Raw genomic sequence first — 27,669 nt, forward strand, 5'->3', positions numbered from 1 at the left:
ACGTGCGCGCCTCGCCGTCCTGGAATGAAATGAACGTATATATTGCTTGTATTTTATTTCAACTGGAAACGTTCGAATTACGACGTAAAAATAGACGTCCCTGTTTATTTGTGTTGTCTGCCCTCGATTGTCGTTGTGCGAAAAACACAGAAACGTCGGCCATCTTCAAACGCACGACTGACGTAGGTAATGAAAGGGGGGGCAAACAAAAGGGGGGTCGGTTGTAAAACGTACGCTTCACTTGCTTTGCTTACGCCAAATGATCTGTTTGTCGATTTTTCGTTTTATATGCTTTTGGACATAACGCTGTTGTTGTTGCTTTTTTTCTTCTCCCTTTTTTACGCTCTTTCTTGCCAGTTTCTGTATTTTTTGCGCCGGTTCGTTGTCTCTTTTAATCCGTAAGATACGCTTTGCAACGGTTAAGATTTAATTTAACGTTCAGTTGAAAGTTTTTTTTATAACTTTGCGCACCTATAAAATACTTTTACCTTTAGAGGTTTTATTGCTTTATACATATATGTATATTTATATATCTAAACGTATAAAACTTGATAACTTCTGGCGGAGACATCCGGCGTTGCAGTCAGTTGGCTCCAGGATGAAAGTAAGATGTCGCTAACAGCCGTTCGCTTCATGTGACATAAACTGAAAAAACATACACACAAAACAATACATGTATATATTTCTTGAAAGCAATTGATTCTCATATATATTCTGCAGGGTTGAGAAATAAAAAAAAAATAATTTTATGTTACAAAAATGTTTTATATAAAATTAAAATTAATACAATATCATACAGGGAAAATTCACATATAATATATATGTACATTTTAAAGTGTGAATACTAATCATTTAAACATTATATATTGCAGTTTTAAATTTTTAATACTATTTACAATAAAGGTATTGAGTATTTTCATGGTTTACATTGATCGTATAGTACGTGTATGATGCGGTGGCCTCTCTCTTAAATTCGACATACTCATGCGTCTATGCCGCTTTAAGAATTGTAATTTGAAGAATGGCCGTCGCATTTTGACTTAATTTATTTAATATAAAAGTCATGTAAGCTTAAGAAAATTAATAAATAAACATTGAAAGTACAGTATAGAAAAAAAACGTAATGATTCAGTCAAAAATATTATATATAAATTGTAAAACGTAGATACAAATAATATTCAGTTTATAAATATTTTTTTTAATCATTTTTTTTCATTTATTTATTAAGTAATAAGGGCACTTAGCAAGACACTTTATGACTTATTTTCTAAGATTTTTAATATTTACATTTAAAAAATGGAGTAGATTGTTTACCATAAAAATATTTACAATTGAAATTATTCGTGTAAAATAATAATGAAATTATTTTTGAGGATAATATTTCGTATTATTTTTTACACCACTTACAGGTTTAATGAAGAGCTTTTGTAATGCGAAAGAAAAAACCTCTTTTTAAGTCGGGAGTTTTTCTTTTATACTTTTTTTACGTTTTCATGAGCGTCGGTGTGACGCACATTCGCGCACAAAGTAAATGAACCGTTAATAAAATTATCTTTTTTCGGGGATTCGTGTACAAAAGTTATTCTCGACATCTCAAGGAAAGCGCTTATATTTCGAAAAAAACACTAAAGATAGATTAATGGAAAATCTGAAAAAAATTCGATTCACGATAACATTTTAAGAGGAGATAAAATCATTAACGACTCTAAAGGAGGGAGATGAATGAATACAGATTGGATATTCGGCGATATATTTTAAACACGTTATAAGCGTTATTTTTTTATGAGCACGAAGTAAAGATTGATAAATTCATCGAATCAAATTTAAATCCCTTAGACGGAAGCTTAGTGTTTTAAATTGAAAAAAAATATTTCTGAAACTTAAAATTCGGTTATATAAAATGAAAATTAATATCAAACAATGAAACAGCAATGGAATCAAGACTATTAACATTTTGAAATCAAATACCAATGACAGACTTAAAAGAGGTTCTTTTGTAATAAGTCAACGTTGTTTGAACTAAAATAATATTTGAATAATGGAATATGTATATATGTATATAAAATAGTATCCCAATATGATGCATAGCTAATATTTTTAGAAATTTATATCAAAACTGAATGATATTGAAGTAATGCTTAGGATACATATTAAATGTAAATGGATGATCGAATGAATGAATAATTTTCTATGTAAAAGTTTCAAAACTAAAGCACCAAACTTTTAGAATCCGTGTCATATATAAAAACACTTTGACTCGATTCCTAACATCTTGAATGAAAGCTAAATCCATGTCATACACGATCAATTCCGAAAGTTTGATGCGGCCTTTTTGAAAAGTATTACACACTTAATTATAATTACCTAACTTTGTATATATACTATCAACATAGGTAGAAAATACACACATAGATCACTCTATGAATTGAGCTAATCGAGATTTGATTTCACACATTTTGACTCGTTCTTGTCCAGTTTGTGTCCATGGCGAGAAACTTCTTTGTCTCTGGGGGGGTTTCAGAAACCCCCCACCATCCTTGCGAAAATATTCTGTACGGGTTTCACAATAAAACACTGTGTGTGACAACACTAGTCTCGCACAACCGAAACACGTTTGCACACTACTAGGCGACGAAAGCTCGCTCGCAGCGCATGGGCTTAAAGCTCTCGGTAAACCGACTTTGCCACTTATACGTAATTCACAAATCAAACAACACACATATGTATGTATGTACGTACACACACACACACAGATACACATCCATGTGCCGGAACAAAGGCAATAAATTTTTCACATCTCGGCAGAACTTTCTTTCTCTTTTGCTTTCATCCTAGCGGTGTGCTTTCTAAGTTTCACGCCCCTCTACACCACTTGCTACGGGTCTATGCGGTTATTTATAGTGGACGCGTGCTATAATATATATAGGTTACACTTCGATGTATTTTCACCCCCTACATTCTTCAGTCACGCTTCATAAATAAGCATTAATATTATATATTTACAGTGTCTTTTTATGTTTTCACGATGATTAAATTCACATTGCGATTGTTATATTTAAACATTATTAAAAAGTCTTTGAGGTGCTTTCGCACTTATCCTACGTACGGGAAGCCTCCGTACGGTGGCTGGAAATATCCCGGGAAAGCGGCCGTCTGTTGTACCGGAATTGAAGCTGTTAAATACGTCGTCAAAACCGTCGGTACAACTCTCGTTGAATAAAGGGTCGTGTATGCAGTTTTAGCTCCGAACGTTAGCTTGAGTACTTTGCTCTCTGTGGCTGTAACTTCCGTGTGCGTCACCACTGCCGTAGACGTGAGCTGGAAGGGATTCTGTTGTTGGAAAAGGGGATTTATCTGTTGAACTGGAAGCGGAGGAAGTGTGCTCGTTCCAATTTCATACTCTGTCTTTGTCACGGTAGCTACAGCTCTAGAAATTGTGCTGTGAACCGTGCTCTGTCCATTGAAGAAAGGTATGACGTGAGATTCATACACAGTTTCAACTTTTACGACGGGCTTCGACGTCGTGATTACGTTCGGAATCTGGGCAGCTGCCGCTGGGTTCAATAGTCTCAAAAGAGCCAATTGTTGAGCTTGTTCTGGTGTCAAAGCAGGCGTTGAATGAGTGGGAGCTTCAGTGACGTGTTGAGCTTTGGGACCGTTTGAAGAGTGAGCTTTCTTTTGCCTCAGATGCATATCGGCGAATCTAGATTTGTCAACTTCGGACAGGTCGAAATCAGATCCGATATTGGCCAAGTCCAAATCGGCGGGCAAAGCCCGTCTCAATTGATCTTCCTCGTCTTGTTCGTTATCGTCTCCGAACTCCAACTCCAAATGCAGCTCGGATCCAGCCTCGTCTAAACGGCTGTTGAACTCGTTCAAAGTTTTGCTCGGCACGAATTGGTACGCTTCCATCGGGGGAAGGGTCTTCGTAGCCGTGACTAATCTAGTTACGTGATATGTTTGAGTCAATGTGTAACTAGTCGTATTTCCTCCATTGTATATTACGGGTAGGATGTGCGTTTTGAGCATGATTTGAGTCGTGCTGAAGGTTTCGGTCAGAGTTTCCAATGGTGGTGTTCCGTAGTCTGCTGCTAAGGCTATTGGAGGTAGAGTGGCTATACTGGAGTCCAGAAGGTTGTTGTCTTTGTCGAAGTGTGAGGTTGTAGCCAGAATGTTCTCGGTTAAGGGTTCGGTGACTGAGTTGCGAATTCCAGCAGTTTCAGTTTGCTCGAAAGATTTCTCGATCGTTGATGTCACCGTAATGTAGCGAGTGTTCTTTACAGTGCCAACCTGAAATTATACAAATTTGCTTAATCGTTATATTCGGAAACGTATTAAATCATAAATGAAAATATACCTATTAAATATTAAAAAAACTATGCCTATCATTTATGTACATACCTGGAAGGTATAAGGCGACTTGATCGTAGCGATTTCATAATATATATCTCTGAAGTCAGCAGGAGTGGAAATTTCAACCTTGATCGTTTCAACCGCTGGTGGTTTATCAATAGAATTATCATTAGCATCTTCATCCAAAAGCGATCCAGGACCATTGTGAGATCCAGACAATTCCAAATCCAAGTTATCAGATCTGGCTTGGGGATTGACATCGTTGATTTGAGCGTCGTCCAAAGAAGAAGCTGACAAAGGCGTAGTGGGTTGATCATCATCACCGATAATTTTCCTGATGGTCACTCTGGGCTTGGGAGTGGTCTTATACTGCCAACGTCCTGGAGCTCTGTTCAACTTGAACTTGTACAGACTGGTCGTAGAATGGGCATGGATTGGTTCGACAGCCGCAGCTTGGAGTCTCGGCTTGTAGCCGCGGCGGGTGTAGCTATCTTGTTGGGCTTGGACTGTAGATGTAGCTTTGAAGCTTCCATGTCTGTTGTTGTTATTGTTGTTGTTGTTGTTGTTGTTATTGTTGTTGGTCTTATGGCGACGGTTTGAGTAAGCTGCCGTGGTCGGCTCGCTGAAAACAGATACGGTGGCCAACTCAGCTCTATGTGACGAGGATTTTCTTTTGTTGTTGCTGAAATTTGAAACACCCCACGTGATTTTACCGCCAAATCATCGATAAGCCAAAAAATATTTTGTTAATTTTAAAATTGATGATGATTTTATACGATGAAGTTAAATTAGAATTTGGCGATTATGAAAATGAATAATATTATATGTGTAGAATGTTTCAGATAAACAGGTTAATCAGGGGTTGACAAATCTACGAATGTATAATAGTTGGGGCGTGAACAAATTATTATGATCAGGACATGAAAGAAATGGCGTCATGTAATATTATGGCGTTTTAAATTATTAATATTTGATATGAATGACTAATATTATCTATCATTTTAAAGTAGACTTTGATTAATTGGGGCAAGCTTTTAATTAGATTTGTCCCAATCAATCAATATCTACTTCGATCAAAATGATATCAATGTTACCTGAAAGTACGTTGAGCACCAGTACGATTCTTATTCTTCTTATTTGCTACAGTTCTAGCTTGAGGTGGTGGATTATGTACCTCTACTTCTTCATCAGCTGGTTCGTTGGACCTGAAACGATTTTTGAAACTACCTCCGGGTACAGCAGGCCTTCTAGACGGTCTTATCAAATTAGGACTAGCTCCGAACAAATTCTCCAAAGGAAGTGCAGTTTCTTCGCTCAAGAAAGAAGCAGGTGTAGGTTCTAAAACGTGTCTGTGATTCTTTCCAATCGCTGGAGCGGCAGTTTTCATAATTCTTAAGGTTGGAGTGGCATGGATTTTAGGTTTGGGGCCGCTTGGTAGTATGTGAGAAGTGCTATGCAAGACTTGAGCATACTTTCCGTTGATTAATGTACCGATTACGCTTGTTTCGTGGACTGTAGTAAGACCTTCTTTGATTATGGTTCCTCCTAGTTTTGTAACAAGACCAATTGGATGTTCGTCGTCGCCCTGAACTTTCACAGAAGCTGGAGTATTAGCTCTGGGCTTTGCGTGTTTCGGTTTGTGAGCTTTTGAGGGACGCAAGTTGATCACTTTGTAAGTTTCCTCTACCACTTCTGAAGGTTGACGAGAGAGGAAGTCATACTCTGGTTCTCCTAAGTTATTATTTGGAACGAGTATTGGAGGTTCGTCGTCATCTGATGATGAAAAAACTTCTACGACGCTGGAAAGAATCGGCTGTGTCGCTATGGAGCTTTGGATATTGCCTTGTACCACTTCAACATGGCTGGAGAGAATTTGAGGTACATTTGCCACTACAGATGGTCCAGATCTTACTTCCACTTTAGTGATGATTTCTTTTTTGGGTGCTGGTGGTGCTGATTTAGGTCCTTCTTTGACTTCCACTTTCGAATTCACAACTTTCTTTTGACTTTCAACGACCTTTGACGGTCCTGTTACGACTTCTACTTTTGATACAATAGCTTTCTTTTCGCTTATTACAGACGGTCCAACTACCACTTCTACTTTGCTTGCTATTATTTTAGGGCTTTCTTTTACGACACTAGAGACAGCTTTGACTACATTTACTATGCTTTGGGGTTCCTTTTTGCTCACTACAGTTTCGGCAATGACTTCTACTTTAGAAGATACTTGTTTTGCTTCCTTTTTTTCCGTGACTGGTTTCGACATGGGTTTTGTTGGCTTTATTTCAAACACAATTTCTGTTTTTGGGGTTGTCGAGGGCAGCGTCTCAATGATTGGAAGTGACGGTGGTTTCTCCTCTTCTGTTACGATATCTGGAATTGTTTAGTTGTAATTTTAATACAAAGCTATAATTTATTTTTTAACATATGATTTATGCTAAATTCTAATATTAATAAACCAAATTACAGATCAAACAATTCAAATTTATTTTATTTAAATGTGTTTAATCGACTTACCAAATAAATATAAAGAAATTTAAACAATAAGTTATACATAGATATACTAACTTGGAGCTGGTGATGACTGTGGTGAGAAAACCATAATAGTATTGCCAATAGTTGTAGTGAAATCAAGGAATCCATATACAGTTTGCGTTATTAGATCCGGATTATGAGCAGCTGGAGCAGGCTCAGTTACTTTGGCCGCAGGATCTACATAGACAGGTCCTTGAGCCATCACAGGAGCCACTGAAATAATAAAAAAAATAATTAAAACGGATTGAAAGCAAATGAATGAGATGGACCATTTATCATTCGCATTCATCATCGGTGAATGAGCATATGCATTTTCAATATTCCTAACGTACATACAATGTATGCACGAAAGCCAATGCGGCTTGAATACAAAATGAAAACACACAGGTATGGCTATTCACAATATTAAAATGTGCTTTCGGCTCATTTGATCGGAAAATGCATCCGTATTTTTCCACAGTACAGTATATTGGAATTTCAATTGCAACCCTGACCAGTGCCCACTCTGAATGCGAATACTTTCCTCTTGGCTTTCTCGTTAAGAGCAATCGTTGAGCTTTTTAATTAGATAGATTTATATTTACATATATGTATGTACATGCACATAATGCGTAATATTTTCATCGACATAATCATGCATTTCTATGAATACTATTTGTAGTATTAAATCAAATCGGATTAATTAAAATTTCATTACATATATAAACATAAAAACATAGAAATGGAAATCGGATCAAATGGTTAAAGCCCTTTTATATAAAATAATCATACAAAATATCTATAATGTGTCGATTATAATCGGTTTTATGGAAATATTTAAATAACAATAATGATCATAAAACTAATTAATACTGAAGAATGCTGAAAATAGGTTGCTTGAAATATTATATTATATAAGATTATTTTAATCATATATTTTATAGTGAACAATATATGTATATATAAACAAAATTTAAAAGAATCTTTTACTTCTTTTTATTTGAAACTTCTTTGTGTGTTTTAAATACGTTGTTTGTATGAAAAGATGAATTTTTATTTGTCCATTTTGCAAATATACAGACTGTTTTCAATTTTGAATAACCAAATTTGAATTATTATATCGTTTTTTTGAACTTTTTTTTTCGATCATCCAATTTGGGCTATTAAAAGTCTGTTAATTATTAATTAGTTTGTGAAAAAATTGGTTTTTCTTTATTCGGACTCTTTAAATAAAATTTAATTGTTTACCTTTAAATATACTACTGTAAAAATGTGAGGTGAAATAATGGTTTTATAGTACGCATAAATCATCAATACATATGATGAAATTCGTATATGTTTATTATAAAAGTAAGTACGACTTTTTCATAAATTATATAAAACTCAATAAATAAAATTTGGTATTGAAATCGAATTGAATTAATTTATCGCACAATAAATATTATTATATCGCCAATTCTTGAATGGGAATGGTTGTGATTATGGAAGTTTACTTATTTTATGGCAGACTCATAGTTGTGCTTTCGTACATAAACGATGATAAATTATGTTTGTAAAATCCATTACTGGCAGTTTCCGCGTTGTTGACGGCAATAAAGTTGGCGCATTATTCGCGGTTTAACGCGCGCGTCTCGATCCGGCCCATCTCGATTCTCTCTGCGAGGGAATGATTTATGCCCAATCCACCGTTCTAAGGGATGCAGAAGGGATGGCATCGAGCTGGTCCTAAAGCACTTAAGGTTCGGTTGCATCGGCGGCAAACAATCGGCCCGCGAAAAGTTTCGCGATCGCCGCCATAAAGCGCAGACGACCGTAATTTATTATTCGTGTTTTGCATAAGGCGGGAAAAGCTCGCGGAAAAGCCCGCTTAAAACTTGGACGATATTTCGTCCGTCAATGCCTCCGAAAATGAACTTTAGCTCGACGAAAGCTCGCTCGCCCGAAGCTGTTCATAAAATTGTAAAGTAACAACAATACCAACGAACGCGATGGGCAATAAATACTTCGTCCCGTGTTCTTTTTTTTTTACACTTTTTATTTTTTATTTTCTTACCGGGGGCTAAATTTTTCCATCTTCTCGTTTTCACGCCGACGTAAGAGAAAAAAAGGAAGAAAAAAATCACTTAACCGAATTTCGAGCGGTAAAATTACGATCCCAATTTAAGCGCTCCGCTTCAAGTTTTGATTGCGGCCTTCTGTCCCATTCTTTGTTCTTTCCTTTTCTTAAAATTAAACTGTCGAGTTAGCGCATTCGACGGAAATTAAATGCTAATTAATTAAATGAACCGTCGTGTTGGCTGAATTCGCATAATGTTTGCCCGAAAAAGAAACTTAAATAAAGCATAAGAAAACAGAACGGTTTAATCAACGGCCGAAATATTCCGAAATGATAAAAAAGGTAGCGAAATTTTTTATCATTGTCTTTTAAATTAAATCTCCAGTAACTACATGTATGTATATATACGAATTTGATGAGTTTGATAAGAAAATACTTTCGACAAAACTATGTACATATTACCGAAAAATAAATATTTTCTTATAACGAGAGGTTGAAAATGATGAATCTCCACCACACTGGAGACGAGAAGAATAAGAGGCGACCTAATCGAAGTATTTAAAATAATAAATAATCACTATAATATCCAAACTCATTACGTTCAAAGAAAACACTCCTCTTAGAGGTCACACTTTCAGACTCCAAGAAAAAAAATCAAATAATTTGATCAGATACAAACCGACATATGTACCTATATACAAAGAAAAGAATTCAAAAGTACTGACTAATTAAAAACAGATCAAAAAAAGGCAGGGAAAAGTTTCATAATCAATAGAACTTCAAGTAAGTAATGACAAAGATATCGTCTATTCAAATCACTTTCAAAATATCTTTCAAATGGATCATCCATTTAAATATTAAAATGCAATACTCAATATTGTTCCGTTACGATCATTAAAAACACATTGATGAGCCATTGCCATAAAAAAAACTCCGATTGTTACACAGCTCTATTCATTCCATAGCTTTTATTATCCTTGTATAGTCATAATCGTCTCCGTGCGTATAATAAATGAATAAAGATCGATATCCTTGAACGCAATTAGAGACAAAAATTCGCGCAATGGACAGACTGTCGACGGGTCGTGAAATTTAAAAAAATATGAATTGGTTTCCGAATGTCTTATTGTTTCAATACTTCATTGTCGAACGTTCGACAATGACATAATAATCTTACATTTTTATGTTTAAAATCGTAATATTAAGAGATGATTTTTTTCATTCGTTTACGACTCAACCTTGTACGGTAACTATTAAATGAATGGACAAAAAATTGTGATATCATCTGAACATTCGTGATATTTCCACGTATGGTAAAAAAAATAGCCACGTTTCGTCGAAAACGATTATTGATTGCATTTATATCACAACGTGACACACTAAATACACACTACAGTATGAATATCAATTCTTAACAACTTACTGTATTTTACGCCGAAAAAAATCGACCGATTGAATAAAAATGTATTATAATTTACACGCCTATTATATTTCATTTACATGCCACAAATTGATATTTATCATACATTGACATTTTGAAGCAGGAACTGGACAAATTGCTCAAAGCAAAATTGTCGGAAATATGTGAGAATTTTTTTACATTACCTCACACTGTAAAACCCAGATCGATACAAATATGATTGAATGATTTCATATCCGTACTTCTTTATTATTAATTTCTGTCACTCAAAGAAATGGATAACTATATAGCGTTCAAAATTTATGATAAAAAAGACGATAAATAAAAGTTTGGGGTCGTAGATTTTCGATGACTCCAAAACCCCGGCTATCTTATATGCTAAAATCATGTATTGAGTCATGTAAGATCATGTCATACAAATAAACAAAACTATTATCATTTTTAAAGTGACGTACATAGTCGTTTGTGTGAAGTCACGGTTCGAGAAGTCACGAAAAATCAATATCGTTCGTGTCAATATTTGCTAAGGTGACCGGTTAATTCTTCTTACATACATATATTATTAAAAAAAATCAACATTCACTACGCCATTTAAATTGATTAAAACTTATATATTAAAAACCAAATGCATTTGTTGAACTCGAAGCAAGAACTCGTACGAGCGTTTCGGGCTCTCGCACAAAAGCTCGCTCAGCGGTACGCACGGTTGTGCTTGAAAAAGGTAAAATAATGAAAGTGCATGGGGGTGCACGTTGCAATGGCATGTGCAATGTGCATATGCAAATAGACCCTCGTGGCATTTATCCCACTCGACATCCCTCGGAAAAAAAATACCCTGACGCGAATTAAACGAGTTCGAAGTGAGCGCGAAAAAAATAATGCCCCCAATCTGGGATAAAATCACATATACGTATAATGGTTAAAACTAATTTTCAATAGTTTTGAGGCTATAATTGGCCTCTGAAATATCATCTGGATGTATCGGTTGAATTAATGCATTAAATCACGTTTTTCCCGTGTAATCTGATATATAAATTAAAGGGTGTATAAATGTGTGTAATTCGCTGTGTATAAATGACAATAGCAAAGTTTCAATTTTAAAAATATTTATGTATTTCAGTACTCATTTGTATATTTTCTTCGTTAACATCATTAGAATTAACAATAGTTTCGTTTACTATGATCATTTATAGCACTTCAAACAAAATTTCATACATTTTTAGCATAGCTTTGACGCAATACTGCAGACTGACTATAGTTCAACAGGCTAACTAGCAATTATTTTTAAAACGCATCATTCAACTTATATATATTTTCATGCCGTGGCCATATGTAGTATACCTTTACAAATATCGATACATACATATATATAATATATAGCTTTTTTCGTGTATGTACATATATGTATGTGAATTTTGTTTTTGTAACGTAATTTGGTCTCGCAGTAGTTTTAAGCAAATACGCGAGTGATATATTTTACGGCGATCGTAAAACGTGAGCTTTTATTATTCGTATACACTGCAGCAATTTGACGCAGTTGCATCTCGCTCAACTGAGATACTAGTTTATTTTCAAACGAATATGTATATACATATGAACATATGTAACACAGTGTCCTTTGAACTCGCATCTTCATACATTTTTTATTTAATTTCAAATCGGAACATTTCATATGTATTCAAATTACCTATGTACAGCGAAAGAACGCATATAGAGAAAGCACTTAAGTTGCTACATATGAAATCGTGCATATGAAAACTCTCTCGTCTCGTAAATATAGATTGCAGAATTAGCTGCAAGTTACAAATTTTAAATATTTAACGTATTTTTTATTAGATATGATTAAATTGCTATTATTTTGTTATTATTATTTAATTACAATACAATGACAATTATAAGGACAAAAATTACAATGACAATTAGCATATAGCAATTATAACGACACATTAACAGATAACACAATCGATGGATAATTATCTTCATTTAAACCAAAATTTATACTAAGTGAAACTTCATATCATTAGATTAAAAGAGTTTTTTTTTCCAAATTTTTAGGAGTAGAATGGTCCGTATTGAAACCTTCATCATTCAAATTGGAAATAGGTTTTTGATCTACTATTTGTATTATGCCTTAAGCACTTGTATTAAATTATATTATATTATAAATTCTAACAAGAATATAATATTAAAAATACAATTGACGATGACCACTGAATTAATAGCTGTTAAAATATATACATAGATCTAATATGTGTGTATGAAAAAGTAAAATCTTTTAATAAAAAGGTTGTATAAATATAGTTCAAACTATTTCTATACTTTTGACATTTAGGCAAACTGATTTTTTTATATTTAATGACATCAAATCTTATTATTTTTATCATAAATATTCATCCATTGTCTCTTATACATATATATATATATATATATATATATATATATATATATATATATATATATATATATATATATATATATATATATATATATGTATAATAAATTCCTTTACATCTTTGATTTTTATTTATTTAATAATATATGTGAAAGGAAGACTTTATATTTTAAAATGATGTTATTATCGGTCTGCCCCTGACATCTTTGGTATTAAACTTGTACACAGTATACACATTTGAAATCATATTCAAATAGTGGTGGGATGGTTTTGCCAATTTGACTAGGAACCGTTTCAACATGAAATCAGATAAATAGGAAAACTATGATAGGAAACGATCGACTTCACAAATATATAATTTTGACTAGCAGCACTACATAAATACTCGGAATAAATTATTTACGATTGACGTCAACATTTCGATTTTCAACGTTTTTTTCGATTGAATATCACATGGTCGATTGACGCCACGGGATTAAACCAGACAACCTCTCAGTGGTCAGCATTAATTCAAGCTATGCTGCTGGTTTGTTAGAACCACTTAAAAATTTTAATAGGACTTTCACAATCATACAGGTTCATAAACTCTCAATAAATTCCTGGAAAACATCTACAAATCTTTAAAGAAATATATACCATTGGAGTTTAGGTTCGGTTTGAGTTGCACCTGAGAAGGTACATAGTATACGTACGTCTACATTATACATTCACCAAGGAGTAGTTACTGGTCTACACGGAGACTGACTGCTACGACGAGAGGCTCTACACCGTCGTAGCAGGCTTTAGACTGGCGCTGACAGTAAGTGGATGTAAATCCGTAAGATAAATTGTGAGTCGCGAGCGAACGATGTTGTCTGATTCCACGTCTTATATGTGTTGCTCGTCTCCTCTCGAGGCGCACTTCCTACCCAAATGATGTCCTTCCTTCCTTGAACCGATCCGAAAATAAATCGCAAGGATAGGTGAACATCGGGGGTCGTCAACCTTTCAGATTTTTTCTGATAATATATCGTATTTGCCCATACAACTTTGGACAAACGTCCAGTTCTATCATAGTGAATTATCAGCTTGACTAATGTGTCTGTTGCTTAGTGGAATTATGTATATATATCCTAATCCCTTCCTAATATGATTCATTACATTAGCCGGCTATTGTTAGTAGCAATCGGATTTATCTCATTGACCGTAACTTCTACATAGTTGAGCCATCTTGACCACCCCTGACGGATATACACGTGAATTATACGCTTGCAGACAATACACGTGTGCGAATGTTCAGGTTTTGTGGTCGTTATGCGGTGCGGAGCATGTCTGCGTCGTTCCAATATTGTCGTTGCCAAATCCGTTATCCATGACGTTAATTTAACCGTGTGGGGCATAACGGCGTCGGGTTTATTCTGCGAACAATATGCATAATGTTCGCATACACTCACGCCAAAGGGGAATACGTCAAATCAAACCTGAACAATGAACATACAATAGTATGAGCGAATCGGCAATCGATACTCGTTCGTACACATGGATGATCATTGGGATTTGGGACGTGTAGCACGCCCAGATTCATAACATGGAATATGTAAATTTATATAGCATGATAAATGATTTGTTTTATATATGTTTATAAAAATATTTTCTTCAGAAAAAATAATTTTGAATATTTTTTTCTTGCATGTGTAGGTATATCTACTGCATATGTATATATTTATAGGATTGTTTCAGATATGCATTATATTATATGTACATATGTAGAGTTGCATTTACTAAATTAGACAGCTTATATAATAGTTTCAGAAGATAATTTTTACTATAGTTCAGCAGACTATTATTAATTGTTAAAAATCTATCCAAAGTTTTAAGTTCAAAGTTAGGCTATTTTCATCAATATGGGTTGCTTTAATATTGCTTGAAACTTTTATAACAAACAACATTGAAAATTTCTGACACACATTTTTGAAGCATGTAACATATGTGGTTTTTGAAATTTTCAATGTTATGTTTAATTATAATGCAAATTAACATTTATTTCTAAATTGAACCTGTAAATTGTTTCTGCCAAATATATGTATATAAATTTTATTATTTTATGAGAATAAAAATAAATTTTTTACATTATATTATACCTATAATTTAATTAAAAATAGCCAGAATAAGCAAATAAATATTCGCAAATTTGTAAGATAGGTTTGAAAATTATTTTTGTTTATGTTAAATTGCAAATAATGTTATAAAAGTAATGAAATTTGTAGCAGCTTTTGTTTTCGTTTCATGGAAAAGCTTCATAAATTATACTTAAACGGACGATAGATGAACGAAAGAAGTGCTCGAACAGTACTCGAAGGAATTTAAAAGAATGCAAGGAAGGCCGAAAACGTGTATGGTCACGAGTTCAATCCCAGACCCAGCGAATTGATTCTTAGTCAAACGTTTCCTATCAGAGTTTGCCAATTTAAACAACAACAAGGTTCCAACAAATTGGCAACCTTGTTCTATTTCTCACAAAATTCAAGTTTTCAGCATCTTGAATTTGCTGATTTATAAAATGCTACAAAAATATTGTCAAATTTATCCATAGATGTCTCCATGATGCTCTGTAAAATTGGTCTATAAATTTTTTTTCGATGTTTATAATTGTCCAGAAAAGAGAATTGGATTTTATCTGTTACCTGCATGAAACTATAGTACCGTAGTTTGATAATATAATATATGTATATTTTAAAATAAGAATTGTAAATCGGTTTGTGAGCTTTTTTCTTATTATGCTGTATACATTTATGTACATTTACTACTGTAACGTAGAGATTAAATGATTACTGTTCGTCGACCACTGATTACTGAAGGCTTGACAGGAATACTCCAATGCACCTTCCTGGACAGTTAATTACAAACAATGCAGCATTTTATTATTACATAAATCACTGTATTTCCAGAAGCTGAAGAACACGAAATAACAACTAATTAATTAATTAATTACAGAATAAATCCATTGAGACATCTTTATGGATTTAGATTTTGTACATAATTTTTACAAATTATACACACAATAAATACAGAAGATTTGTGACAACAGGAAAGATGATTTTTTCCCAATTTTGAGGAACCATTTCAACAATGATCAGATAAGATTGGTAAACTATCATAAGAAACGATCGATTTGGAGTCACAGACACTGCCAAATCTAACCGGCAGTATGTCGGATCGAACCCACTGGTGCTAAACATACAAGGTATCATTCAGCCATACTGCTAGCATATATGTGAGTTGAACAATAAAAATCGATTCTGAACTAGGAAGGGGTTAGTAAAAATGTATAAAATAGCGTTTCCTATAAAATATATTCGATTTAAATCACACGAGCAGCTATAAATTCGAGCTTTTCAGCAGTGAAATGAGCATGGGTGCAAAACTATCGACTCAAATTTATACAGTACAGAGATTAGTATTCTACAGTAGTTTCCAACACAGAGAGAGGACGACTTTTAGGTCATGCTGAATTTTGTATTTGAATTTTATGCAAATTTCAGACGGTACATCAATATTTCAAAATACACAAAGAGAGAGAGAATCGACAGTACGGAGTATGTCCTCGATGCATATTCCCATCGTTCGTTGCCTGTCGTCGTATTACGGCACGAATGACTATATATGTATATATTATACATATATACGATTCGCGTTTCAAATCCGACGGGGGATGAATTCTAATTAATTCAATGCACGTCATTTCGCATTACTTCGTGCAACCAATCCGATAATTGAGATGCAATGTTTGCAGTCTATCTGCACCACTGACGCTCTATGCAAAACACCCGATCGTGCACCATTAAAAGAATTATTATGTAGAGTTCTGCATCGGTATAAGCATTGTATGACATTTTTAATATTGTGTTTTGACGTAGAGCTGATTGTTCATATAAATGTGGAGCTTTGAAGTTGTCTCAAATCGAAAACTATCTTTTGAATAACAACAATACTTTTTTACGTAAACTAAGTAAAGTTTGTTTGTTCTCCGCTCTGCTAAGCAAAAGACGCAATTTTTTGTTACTCAGTGTAATTTTTTGCATGAATAGCCGTGTAATAAACAAAACTATTTATTTCAAATGATGTTCACAAAGCAAAAGTGGTTACAACTATGAACTATCTGAACCTTTGTAAAGCAGCATTTTTGATGTCTTCAATTTTGTGAAAAATCTCTTTCAAGTTGGGAGAATTCATTTAGCGCCATTTTTTAAAAAATGCATTTTATTTAGGCATTTATTTGGATTGTAAATTAAGTTTTAAGGTGCACGCAGATTATATTATTAAAAAAATTGGTGTACTTTGTAGGTTAAGAAATTTACTAAGTATAAAAAGTAAAATATTGTTATACATATACATAATTGTATTGTACGGCCTCATACTGTATACTGCGCTACAGTGCTCAATCTATGTAGTGTTTTTACTTTATTTTTATTGATAAACTGCAGAAAGTGCAGAATAGAGCAATGCGTGCAATTTTGAATGTGAGGAAACGTAAGAATGTAAGAAGTGTGTTAGATGAATTGAAATGGTTGGACATTAGAAATAGTCTTAAATTAAGCACTTTAAAATGTATATATTAAGCTAGATAAGAATCTATTACCCAAATATTTTAATAATCATATAGTTAGGAATAGAGATATACATAATTATAAAACGAGAAATAGGAATAAATTAATTATAGGTAGAGTCCAGAAAGCTAAAACTGCAGGAGGTGTTTGTCACAGAGGTGTTCAAATGTATAATGCCCTTCCTGAAAGCATTAGAAGTGCTAATAATATTGATGCTTTCTTGTAGGGTGTTAATGGATACCTTTGTGGAAGATGATTTATAATTTTAGTTGTTATTTTGTGCTATATGCATTAGCAGTTTGCTATATAAATAAATAAATAAATTTGTGTGGGCTTAAATGACGGTATGTATTTTCTTGTTTGTTTTTATTAACTAGTATTGCTATATTGTCTAATGATTTAATAACCAACCTTTCATTTATATGTCGCTATAATGACATGGTAGTTTTTGGTCACATGAATAATTATGAATGCCTTGATTAGAGCATTAAAAAAAATTAAACACAAAAAGTATAATGGCAAGTTGCAATTCCTTCACGTTTTTTTTTTGTATTTTATTTTATTTGTTGCTAATTGAATAATAATCCAATGCTTACACGTGTTTGAAAATGAAAAATATCCACTTCAAATGTGAAATTAGATTGATAATAATTTAATATGAATTTTTCATAGTATTTATGTATTTATACTATGCTATAATATGTTAGAGGTTTATATAATATATCATTACGAAAAACTATATTTTGATGATTATCCCATACAATAAAGAATAATGAGATTTGTAGTGTCTAGTATTTATAATAAAATATTTTTATTAACATTGAAAAATCAATTAAAATCTACAGTATTTAATCGTTGCACCTGCGACACTATTTAATTATGACCTTGATATAAAAATGAATCGATTAAATATGCAAATAAAACTATTACCAAATTAACATGCATGTATTATAGTGTTTAAAATCAATCCATTAATTGATTGAATACCCCGATCACTAAATGTATGTATGTATGTACAAACATATATTAGACCGTAGCGAAAAACTCGAATTTTGAATTTTGATCGAAGTAACTTGTGGAAAACTTTCGTCATATCAAGGGGATGGATAAAAAAAATTAATTGATTTTAAACAATATCCTGCGCCTCTCCAAGCATTCGACATGTCCCGACAAATTTTTTGAAAAGTTTGATTTTTTTCATATTATAGATTTTTTTATATTTTAGATTATTATTTTATTTTTAGTATTCAAATTAATGGTATATACTTCAGGAAAATCTCAACGATTTTTATTTTCAAAATTATCACCGGAACATGAAAAAAATTACGATTTTCTAAAAATGATGCTTCAAACAATAACCCTTCCACGCTTTTTATGAGCGAAACTTTGAATTCTCATAAATCAGTCAAAACTTATCATAACTGACACAAATTAACATCAATAGGTGAATATTGAGCGTTTTTTTTAATAATTAAATTATAACTATTCTTAAAAAAACAGATATATGAAACTTCTTTTTTGAAGTTTTTGACGAGATAAGTCGATTGGTTGAAGGCACAGGACATTGTATAAAATCAATAAATTTTGTACTTTATCTATGTACGTAATAACAATAGATGAAGTTTTGTGATCATGCGAAAATTCTAACTCGAGATTTTGACTGATTCGAACTCAGAATCGATTACCGATCACGTTTTCATGATCTACAAAAAATGTGCGTGTGTCTGTGTGTCTGTGTGTCTGTATTTTGGGTATTTTTTAACACCGTTATTCCTGAAACTTGTATCGGTTACTGAAATTCTTATCGACACGACGTAAATTTTTTTCAAATTTTTAAGTTGACCGGAAATGGTACCTCCCCTTATAGGATCCTCTTTTTTTAAGTTTTTGAATTCAATTATCTCCCAATTCGCTAACTGAATCAGAATGAATTTTTTTTACATGTAATTGAAATAATAATCTTTATAACTTTATATTTTTTAAATATTTTTATTTGAACCGGAAGTAGTACTTTTACTCTAGAGAATCGAGAATTTTTCATGTTTTTCTTAGAAACCTTTTGGTTTATTGAACTGAAGTTTCATATCTAGAAGTTTAAGCGTAATACCAAGTTATGTATAAAATTTGGTAAGCATCCCTCAACCGAAAGTGGTAGTTTATTTTATTTAACGTTCTTGTGGTAAGTCGAAATTTTTCCACCAAATTCATCGATGAAAATTAAAAAAAAAAATCATTTTTTTTATTTCGCGCGTTTTATTTATGTAACCGCGTTTTTTATTTCGGTCCAATATATGTACATATGTATGTATGTATATGAATGATACTTCAAAGGGCTTAAAGCCATGAAAAGCTTTAATAAGCCGCTTATTTTACACGTCACATTTTAAAAGAATATTTACATATAGCCAGCAGCATAGCTCGATCGTTAAGCTTCTACTTAGCGTCGAGAGGCGCCGGGGTTCGATATCTGGCCCGGGCCTCGAATGAAAATGTATTTTTCAGAGTATGCTGTTGGTCAGACCTGGATTTGTGACTCCAGGTTGATCGTTTCCTATCAGAGTTTGCCAATTTTCTCTGATTTCATTGTTGAAACGGTTCCCGGAAAAAAAATTGGCTAAAAATCATTCCTACCTACTATGTCACCACTATTTGATGTATGATTAATGTACAATAAAATTTGTGTACAATTCATATGTCTCGTTAATTTGCGAGTTTTTCAGTGTCTCGCAATTCAACGACTTGTAATAAAAATGCTGCATTTGTAATTGTAATTTGTAATTGGCCAGGAAGGCGCATTGGGATTTACCTGTAAGGCCTTCCTGGTATATATGTAAAAAAAATAAATAAATATAGTTTTGTCTACTTTTTAAATAGAAATATTCTATACATACATGCACATATTTATTTGTATTTGAAAAGCTATACTGGCTTGTGCGTATGCGAAATTGGAATTACGACCACTCCCTAATCCCATCACAATGGTTCGTCGAGGCCGAAAATGGATTATCAATTTATGGGCGAGCATTGCCAAATGATGACGACGATTAAAAGGTCGACAACGGACGTTGCGAAAAATAAATGAATTGAAAACAAAAATACACCCGGAAACAAGCACACGCTAATTCCCGAAAATTCGCCGTGCGAAAGCTCGTTTTATCGTCGACGACCGGTCGATTTGTCGAGAACAATGCGGCGAAATGCGATTATTTACGCAACATTTGCAAATGACACATTACGCGAAATTTGAACGAGCTTGTGCCAGATTAGCTGCAAATCCAACGTATTTATATATGTATACACTGTTGCAGTTGCATCTCTCTATTTCCAGAACGAGTGCGTTTGATAGAGCTGCTGTTTTGTACAACATTGTCCAGGTGAAGTGTGTGTTTGAAAGTAGGATTTTCACAGTAAGCCAATTGTTGTCATGAGAGGGAAAACGGAAACGGATGTTTAATTGGTAGTGACATGTAATAACTATCAACAGTGGATTTATTAGAGCGTGTTGTATCCGATTACACATGTACCATTTTTTGCCAATGTGTATCGGATTTATTTATGGAATATTCCGATGGAAGAATATCTATGGAAATCTGTTCATACACACATACATATGTCGACACAGATATATGACACATAAATATAACTGTGTCGATTTATAGTATAATAATATTTACTTCCGGAACTTAAATTAACATTTATTTTGCACAAAGAAATAAAACTCCATTAAAATTTGTATCCAAGTATAAAAAAATAATAAACAATTATGACATATAATAAATATATGTACATGGCAAATAATTTTTTCATTGCCACGTCGTAATTAATTAATGAAGCATTGCATTTACTAAATACTACGTACAATATGATATTTGTATGCCTGAATTGTAAATGCGCTGATTTTACACATAAATTCCATTCTTTATTATCGCTTTCATGTATAAGAATATTTTTAATAAAAATTAAACTGTCTTTTCTTTATTTTTTTTTAATATATTGCAATGAATATTTATAGTTCGAGTATTTTTCCGTAAATCAACTTTAACAGTGCTGCTTAAACTTTGTAGAAATGATTTTATGATCATTTTTACTTTATCTTTGTTTTTAATGACTCTAATGTATAATAAGATTTTATTTGAGATGACATTCCTGACACCCCCCCCCCCCATCCCATTCAACACCCTCCCCCCAAAAGTTATTTACACAATATTTTTACTATAAGGACACCGACAATGTTTATTACAAGGCTTTTCTATGTTTTTTTATAGATAGTTTTGTTCATATAAAAAAAACGCTAGTTCGCCTACTCTATACTAGGCTAAAACTGTTATCGGTGATACATTTTTATTATATTGATATAGGTTTGACAGTGATTGATAACGACGTTTCCCATATTTGAAGAAATGTAAGAGAAACTTATCGAAATAATCAGACAATACGAATTAATAATAATATAAGACACGCCTATTTACGCATTTAAGCATGTCGTGCCGTACGATTCTGTGTGCCTGCACCTTAAGGGAGCTTAAACAGAAGTCATGTTTAATAAATGGTATGTATTTACTGTTTGACTTTCAGTCCTTTAGTTAGTTAATTCGTTAACTAGCGATGTGAAGTCTAGAATGACAGCTAATGTAGATAATGCTATGACAGATTTCTATGTTTTGTTTGGCTTATTGAACTTCTTGAGAAGTGTTTTATTAATTTTAATTTGGAAAAACTTAGCTACAGAGACATGGGGGTGTTTCTCAGAGCAACATTAGTATTATTTTTTTGACACAAATAATTTAAAAAATCCAAAGATTTCATAGAATATACATTCGGGATACATCACGAATATCATATGCATTTATATCCGATTCATTTTTGACCGAAAGTATTGACTGATACAATAATTTTCTAACGTTTTGCCATCTACATATATCCTTGAGCTTTAAAACGCCATTTAAATTTAATTTTTCAATGAGTTTACAGAAGCGTGAATAGTTCATCCAGAGAATTAAGGATCCCGAATATATTCTCCCCTGTTAAGGGTTCATCGACAGCTTCTTCATAGTCAAATTATATTTTGATTTCGCTGCATCACTGTTTCATAATCGCATGGAACGGCCCTGCTTCCATAACTACCAATCCCATTCGTGCCACCAAAAATCATTACATTACAGTGAGTACCCATACGATAAAGGATATTCGTGTTCGGTTATATGTATGTACGTACCGACACTTGATCGAAAGTCGACAACTTGAAGTGGCACGAAACGGCACTCACTCAGCGTGCCGTCTTCGGAGCAAACACGCAAACGCGCCCAGCCTATTAAAATTAATCGTATTCATTTGTGCGAAATTACAGCGAAATTCCATTCCAACGGTGGGGCCATTTCATGCCAAGGTTTGCCACCACTGACCGCAAGGATTCGCGTAAATTGTGTTTAGGAGGCTTTCGCGGTGATATCCTTCGGCGACATTACCGAAGGGTCTCTCTCCTCTCCTTCTACGGACTGCGTAATATTTCGGAGATCCCGTCATACACTCGCGGTCGGATTAAACACACCAATTATTACTAGACACCTCCACGCATTATATTGAATTGAAACCCATCGAGTTTCGGGGTATGTGTATTATATTATAGACCGGAGACGAAACCGCAGCATCCGACCGAACATGAATTATACATGCCGGGGCAGTTGAATCGCGAGTTGAAGGTTCCACTTTCGAATCCAGACGGGTCTTGTCGAATCAATGTTGCATGTTTAGATCCGTAAATAGTTCGTCCTAGTGATGTATTGTCGAATGTATACGTAGGTATATTTTCAGGCTTTTTATGTGTGTCCCTTGAGACTATTACAAAGAGATTACACGGTGCAGGGGATGTTTATAATTGCTTGAAATGCTACAACGTCCATATGTATGTACCTGTAACATAATTACTAAATGTGTTTAGTCCCCCTGTGTTTAGATACTAATCGTCGGTGCTTAAAAATGTGTACTTATTTATATCGAAATAATGAGAAACACAATCTAAATGGAAATTTATATTATATGGAATGTGTCATTACAGCGAATGTGTAATAATTTTATTATGTTATTATGCATTTATTAAATAAAAATATATCAAAATCTAATTATTGTGTTCACAGCACTGCACGGAATTTAATTATTATTCGAAAAGACTAGTTATGTATATTCATACTATACATATACATCGCAGAGCACATCGATACGGTACAATATTGCTTACGGCGTATCTTTGAGTAAATATTGTCACAATATGACGTTTCCCAAAATACTCATATGCGCATGCGCACTTTCATTAGTACGTGTGCACTCGCCACTATGACGTCACGGCATGCGTGAATATTTCCACAGTGGTAAAAAAAAACCAGTTCTGCTTGATACATACATATATTTCGGTGACATGTACTGCTGTATAATATGAATAGAACGTGTGGTATACTGCTGTTGAACATATGAAACTATTTTTCATTCCAATGATGTTCATAAATTAATTTTTCAAGAAAAATATGACAATATATGAACATTTGTGATAATATTATTTATAGAAATAAAATAGTATGGTATATTTTGTATAACATAACTGACCTACATACATATGTTATGTATATCATTGAGAAGATCCACGACTTATAACACTTGCTGTACTGTGCTAATAAATTTCGATAGCCACTGTGCTGGACTTCAAGCGTCCAGTTGAAAATTTGTGTTTCAAGTTGAAAATGTGTGTTTTAACAATGTAAAATCGATTGTTATTATCATTTTATCGTTATTAATCGTCCAATAATATAAAATAAGTGTGTAAATGAAGAAAAATAACGGCCGAATCAGTGCCATCATTTCAAGCCAGATATCATTCTCACACTGAATGTTGAGCGCGGCGTACTGAAGTTCCTCTCTCTCTCGCATCTGTGAGGCACGTCTACAAGGGACTTCCCACGAAAATATTTATTTCATTTTTTCATTCATTTCATAATTTTTTTTATTTCGTAATGACGTAATTCGAATTTTTATGTATTCGAGAAATACATAAAAAATGAATACCCTGCATTCAGTATATTTGGAAATATAAAATAAAACATAAGTCCTCGTCACTCGCTATCCATCACAGTGCGACAAGTTGTGATAATATTTTTTTTAAATATAGGTACATACATATAAAACAATTTCTGGGTCAGACTTTTTCTATATATGTGAGAGATTATTTCTCATTTATCAAATATGAGTGTACATATGTATATATGGGTAATATCTACAAATATAAAAAAGTCATTCAACAACGTTTATAAATTTGGGTTAATGAAAGCAGCACTAAATTGCAAACATCCACACCAAAACAAGACAGAATCCCTCAGGGCCTCCTTCTGACATTTAAGGGATCAAATTTAATACTTACAAGACAAAAAACAAGACACTTTCAGCAATGATACGAAGCGAATGCAATTACATTAACCCCCACACACGAGGGGAATTCCAACGATACGTCTGAGTGGGTACATCCCGATACCGGATATTTCGGTCAAGACACGAACCACTGGTTGAACGCTAGTGGAAACCACCCACCCATCCCTATCCCTGTGTCCTATTACCGCAACAGCATAATACACGTTCGGTATCAAGATCGAGCGCGTTATTAATGGAAAACTTTTTGAGTTGGGTTGCAGGCGCGTCCCGTATGTGGCGCACGTATACGATTTAGCCGGGGGGCGCAATTTTGTAATAGGCGCCCCCGGAAAATCCCACCCCGAGTCCCATAGAGCCGCCCTTATCACCCCCTGCGACCTCTGGACCACCCTAGCCAAAGGCCCTGAGCCCGCCAAAAGGGTTCCCGGCGCCCATTTATCTCCCGACAAGACAAATGTTGGCAAACAATGGCGCGCGCGGCCTCGCGTTTGTATCCGAGAGGCGAGAACATTTGCATGCAAATACGGAACGATTGTATTTCTTTTAATAAATCCACCCTCCCCCCCCCCCTTTCCCTCCTCCAAATAGAAAATATTCGTCGTGTGTGCGACGAGAGGGACTTGGCCCACTCTTGGCTATTCAAAGGATCAAACAATGAGTACAGGCGATTGTTCGAACTGAGCAGTATCTACATATATATGTATATGTATGTGCTGAAAGTTCAACTTGGGCTGTAGTATAAAATCAAATAAAATTTTATATTGGAATAGTTTCAATAGTGCTCAATGTCAAAATAACTATTTTGCTCAATGAACCTATTGTGTGAATTTTGCATGAAATTCTATAACATCGCGTTTCTGTTGACTAAAAGTACTCATGTACAGTAAAACTGTATATTATTTGTATTGTATTTTATTCAATCAATCACGTACACCCGTCTAACAGATCGCACCAACGTGACGAGTATGCTGTACATATTAATAATTATTTATAAATTATTTAAAAATGTATCAACCCATTTATTAAACACGACATATAGTGAAACGATTAACAACTACAGAGACATATGTATGTGGACAATTTTTTGCAGCATTTCCTAATCAGCGAATTCAAATTTTTGCGAAAAGGATGGGACAGGGTTGCCAATTTGTTGGAACCGTTTCAGATAAATTGACAAAATTTGATAGGAAACGATTAACCTTGGTGTCACATATCCAAGGTTTGGCCAAGGTAAGGCAGCATACGGGATAAAACCCGATCATTATATGCTTATCATTGATCGGATGATTTGTATAAATAAATAAATAAGTATAATAATATTTATTTATACATATGTATGTACAAAATGTCGCTTTTTGTATTTAAAATCAATTAAAATAACAAATGAATTGCCCGGCGTTACTCGGACGAGTGGTAGTTAGGAAAAAAAGTAAACACCAACATATATAAATAAATCTAAGCTCAAACTGCGGATTCTATAGTTCAATTGAAATTTATAGATTTTCATAGTATGTATGTATGTAGACAAAGAAAAAATCAATCTCTATTTTTAAAACAAAAATTTATTGTTATTTATATTTAAGTGTGTATGATACAAAAATATATAAAAAACATATTATAATATATGTAGGATCAATAAAACATTTGATGTGAAAAAAACAATTCCGGGTCTCACGAATTTACAGTTATCTTAAGTTCAAGCTCTGAGAGGAGTCATTGTATTATGAATCAATTCTATATATCATTGATCTTTTATTTTCAATTCGCTGACGTGTGTTTTCCGTGTTGTAGTTTGTCATCCTTTCATTAGCAATAAGATAAATATTTTAACAACATTTTCTAAGAAGACTGAAGTCATCTTTGCGATCATTTTATATAAAAAATCACCATAAGATATAAAAACTGCCCAGACAAATAATCGTCATTCGTATTTGTTTACATACATACAAATCCGGCTTTACAATTCAACGTGCACTTTAAATGGAATGGATTCCAAAAGGAAAGATTGATAACGACAATCCATCGGACGCATGTGCAGGGAAAAATAAAAGGAAAAACAGGGGAAAAACAGCTCTATTATCGAAATGCGAAAGGGGAAGAGAGAAGTGCACGATTTATTTACGAAAAAGGGGAGAAAAGGAATGAAAAGGGTGGGCGAGTCAGTTTGAAAAGAAAACCGACGATTGTATTCCTAATAAAAGCCTTAATTTAATTAAACCCATTCACATTCAATATGTATACATATAATAGATAGATACAGACAGCTAGAGGGCAAAAAATATGCGGATGATTACTATTATAGTAAAATGAAACACTATCGTGACATTTATGGCAAAATGTCAATGGCCACAATTATATTACCGTTAACAATGGTTATGAACTTAATGGCGAGACCCACCACTATGTCGCTCTTTATTTTAATGGTACATTATAAAAGTTCAACAAGCCATACAATTACAATCACATTGTGTTAAAATTGCCAATATGAACTTTACATCCAACCCGTTTAAAATTTGGCATGGAAAAATAGTATCATTAGTACAGCATCCGAATGTAATATAAATGTTATGTGAAACAACAGCTTATGTTCAAAGTCTTAAATATCCAAACATCATATTTGAAAGACGTACTCAATTTTATTGAGGGGCTGTGAGTAATCCGATAGTCAATACTTTGATAAAATTTAATTGGCATCGTCAAAATCTTTCACGTCAATTTCAAAAATATATATCTACATATGTACATATATAAGAGATTCATCATGTTTTTCACATTGAAGCATCAATCATTGAAAACAGTTTCATGTATATACCTTATACTTATTGTATAGAAAGACGTGCTTTGTATCAAGATTCTCATTAGTAGACTTAATATATACAATATATTTTTTGGTCTTACCCATAATAGCACATACCCAGCATAACACATACTACAC

The 27,669-nt window shown here is 33.5% G+C and overlaps 1 protein-coding gene across 1 annotated transcript in view; it reads right to left on the reverse strand.

Annotated features, from left to right (window-relative positions):
- Window positions 1-1,225: 1,225 nt before the first annotated feature.
- The window catches only part of LOC143915205 (uncharacterized), a 203,263-nt gene continuing 176,819 nt past the window's right edge, over window positions 1,226-27,669 (reverse strand). Inside the window, exons 6-9 of the mRNA XM_077435704.1 lie at window positions 6,922-7,101; window positions 5,448-6,726; window positions 4,402-5,035; window positions 1,226-4,290 (exon numbers count right to left, since the gene is read on the reverse strand). Coding sequence (XP_077291830.1) covers window positions 3,094-4,290; window positions 4,402-5,035; window positions 5,448-6,726; window positions 6,922-7,101 — 3,290 coding nt within the window. The 3' untranslated portion in view covers window positions 1,226-3,093. The remainder of the gene's footprint in view (window positions 4,291-4,401; window positions 5,036-5,447; window positions 6,727-6,921; window positions 7,102-27,669) is intronic.

Source organism: Arctopsyche grandis, chromosome 8 (assembly GCF_051622035.1).
Source record: "Arctopsyche grandis isolate Sample6627 chromosome 8, ASM5162203v2, whole genome shotgun sequence".
NCBI classification, from domain to species: Eukaryota; Metazoa; Arthropoda; class Insecta; order Trichoptera; family Hydropsychidae; genus Arctopsyche; species Arctopsyche grandis.